We start from the raw sequence: 3,226 nt of genomic DNA on the forward strand, positions 1-3,226 counted from the left end.
TTAAAATTCAATATTATTTTAGACCACTTCCTAAAGTCATCTGTCTTGCTTCTTTTTTAGAGTGATAATCCATATCCTTGGCCAATGTTTTCATCATATCCTTTGCCAAACTGCTATCTGTCAGACATTACAAGAAATGCTGGCATAAAACAAGGTAAAATATTTACCATCAAATGCTGTGTTATTTTTAAAGCTTTTGTTATAATTTGAAAAAAAAGAAAATATTAAGGAAGATGAATACTGACTGCATCTAGCATGTATACATGTGTGTATTTATGCCTGTTTCTTTGTGTTTTTTTCCTCATGTTTCTTACTAACTTGGTACAGTCATGTGCTGCATAATGACATTTTGGTTAATGATGGACCAAGTGTACGAATGTGGTCTTATAAGATTATTATACCACATTTTTACTGTACCTTTTAAAATCTTTAAATATGTTTAGATGCACAAATACCATTATGCTATGATTGCCTACAGTATTCAGTACAGTAAATGCTATATAGGCTTCTAGCCTAGGAGCAATAGGCTACACCATGTAGGCTAGGTGTAGAGTAGACTATACCCTCTAGGTTTGTGTAAGATCACTCCACAGTGTTCACAAAGTGACAAAATCGCTTGAGGATGCAGTTCTCAGAATATATTCTCATTGTTAAGCAATGCATGACTATTTGTATGAGGCTAATAATTCTTATTTCTTGTTGCTAAGGTGTAGCTGATCTGTCCAGTAGCAACAGCTGTTTGATTAAAAAAAAAAAGGTTTTTGATTTGTTGAATTAATTCTGGGTATGTATCAACAGAGTAGTATTTTTAAGTAACTGCTGTGTGCTATACACAGGTCTTATATACTCAACAACTGAAATTAGTGAAGATTATGGTTCCCACCTTTGTGGAGTCATGAATTCTTTACAGAGTGCATTCAAGTAATTAGATAATTGACTAGCAGTACAATGTGATGGGAACTAAATAGAAAATATGTAGCCCGCTAGGATAGTACATAAGTAAGATTCTCTTCCAAAGAAGAATATGTATGTAATGAGGCATGCAGTTTAAATATGTATTTTCTGGATAATAGAAGAGCAGTTTTTCTTTTTGGCAGAGGAAACAGGAGAGGGGCTGGAAGAAGCAAATTATAGTCCGAGAACTGTGGTAGTTGAACAATGTCTAAGATTTGAAATGTGACAGCAAGAGTGACAGGAAGTAAGACTGAACATGTAAGCCCAGCCATAAGACCAGTGGAGATCAAACTCAGGTGTTTAGACATTATCTTACGAGCCACTAAAATTCAAACAGAATTTTTAGGCTAGGGAATTCTAAGATGAAAGATGAAGCTACATGGCCTGTCTGTAGGCCACCACTCAAACTCTACCTACTGGATAGAAGCCCAAATTACAACACCAAAAACATTTTGCCAGTATACAGTACCTGTGACACTTAAGGCAAAAATTCAGCCACAAATAAAGATTCTGTATGGAGTTATAGCTCTCTGAAAGCACCCAGAAACAAAGTCAACTGAGTATACTCAACTTACCTCACAGTTAAAGGAACACCAGCCCTCCATATGTCTATTCAAAAAGCCAGAGTGTCCTCTTACCTCCAACCAAATGCACTAGTCTCCCAGCAATGGTTCTTAACCAGATTGAAAGCAATAAAATGACAGACCTAGGATTCAGAATCTGACTGGTAAGGAAGATCATTGAGATCCAGAAAAAGTTGAAACCCAGTCCCAGAAATCCAAGGAATCCAGTGCAGTGATCCAAGAGCTAAAAGAAAAAATAGCCATTTCAAGAAAGAACTAAACTGAACCTCTGGAATTGAATAATTCACTTTAAGAATTTTATAATTAGTCATAAAGCATAGACAGAAGTATTAACAGCAGAATAGACCAAGCTAGGGAAAGAATCTCAAAGCTTGAAGACTGGTTCTTCAATCAACTAGTCAGACACAAAGAAAAAATAATTTAAAAAAATGACAAAACTTCCAAGAAATATGGGATTATGTAAAGAGACCAAATCTATGACTCATTGGCATTCTTGAGAGGGAAGGAGAGAGTGTAAGTAACTTGGAAAGCATTCAAAGTTCATCAAAATTTTCCCAATTTTGCTAGAGGTGTAGACATAAGAATTTAGGAAATATGGAGATCACTTGCAAGATACTGTACAAGATGACCATCCCCAAGGCACATAGTCATCAGATTTACCAAGGTCATTGCAAAAGAAATAACTTAAAGGCAGCCAGAGAGAAAGGTCAGGTCACCTACAAAGGGAACCTCATCATGCTAGCAACAGATTTTTCAGCAGAAACCTTAAAGCCAGAAGAGATTAGAGGCCTATTTTCAGCATTTTTAAGGTAAAGAAATGTCAACCAAGAATGTAATATCCCACCAAACTCAGCTTCAGGGTAAAGGAAATATAAAATCCTTCTCAGACAAGCAACTACTAAGGGAATTCATTACTACCAGACCAGCCTTACAAGAGGTCATTAAAGGAGTGCTAAACATGGAAATGGAAGATCAAAACCTGCTACCATAAAAACACACTAAAACACATAACCCACAGACAGTATAAAGCAATTACAACATCAAGTCTATGAAACAGCCAACTGCCAACACAATGACAGGATCAAAATCTCACATATCATTACTAATACCCTGAATGTAAATGGCCTAAACACCCCACTTAAAAGGCATAGAGTGGCAAGCTGGATAAAAAGATAAGACCCAAACTGTCTGCTGTCTTCAAGAGACACATCTCACATGTAATGGCACTCACAGGCTCAAAGGGATAGAGAAAGACAACCAAACAAATGGAAAACAAGAAAGAGCAGGTTTTGCAGTTCTTGTATCAGATAAAATAGACTTTTAACTAACCACAATTAGGAAGAACAAAGAAGGCCATAACATAATGATAAAGTGTTCAAGTAAAGAAGACTTAGCTATCCTACATATACATGCACTCAACATAAGAGCACTCGGATTCACAAAACAAGCTTTTCTTGACACAGGAAAATACTTGTATGGCCCCTAAATAATTAGTAATGGACTTCAACACCCCATTGACAACATTAGGCAGATCACTGAGGCAGAAAATTCCACAAAGATATTATGGAAATAACTTGACACTTGATGAATAAGACCTAATAGGTATCCAAAGAATACTCCACCTAATAATGACAGAATATACATTCTTGTCATCTACACATGGAACATATTCTATGTAAAATCCTGAA

General features: G+C 36.1%; 1 protein-coding gene across 1 annotated transcript in view; it reads left to right on the top strand.

Annotated features, from left to right (window-relative positions):
• Positions 1-3,226, top strand: part of TBC1D32 (TBC1 domain family, member 32) — a 226,783-nt gene that overhangs the window by 153,425 nt on the left and 70,132 nt on the right. Inside the window, exon 24 of the mRNA XM_011942960.1 lies at positions 63-154. Coding sequence (XP_011798350.1) covers positions 63-154 — 92 coding nt within the window. The remainder of the gene's footprint in view (positions 1-62; positions 155-3,226) is intronic.

This window comes from Colobus angolensis, unplaced genomic scaffold, assembly GCF_000951035.1.
Source record: "Colobus angolensis palliatus isolate OR3802 unplaced genomic scaffold, Cang.pa_1.0 Scaffold213, whole genome shotgun sequence".
Lineage (NCBI taxonomy): Eukaryota > Metazoa > Chordata > Mammalia > Primates > Cercopithecidae > Colobus > Colobus angolensis.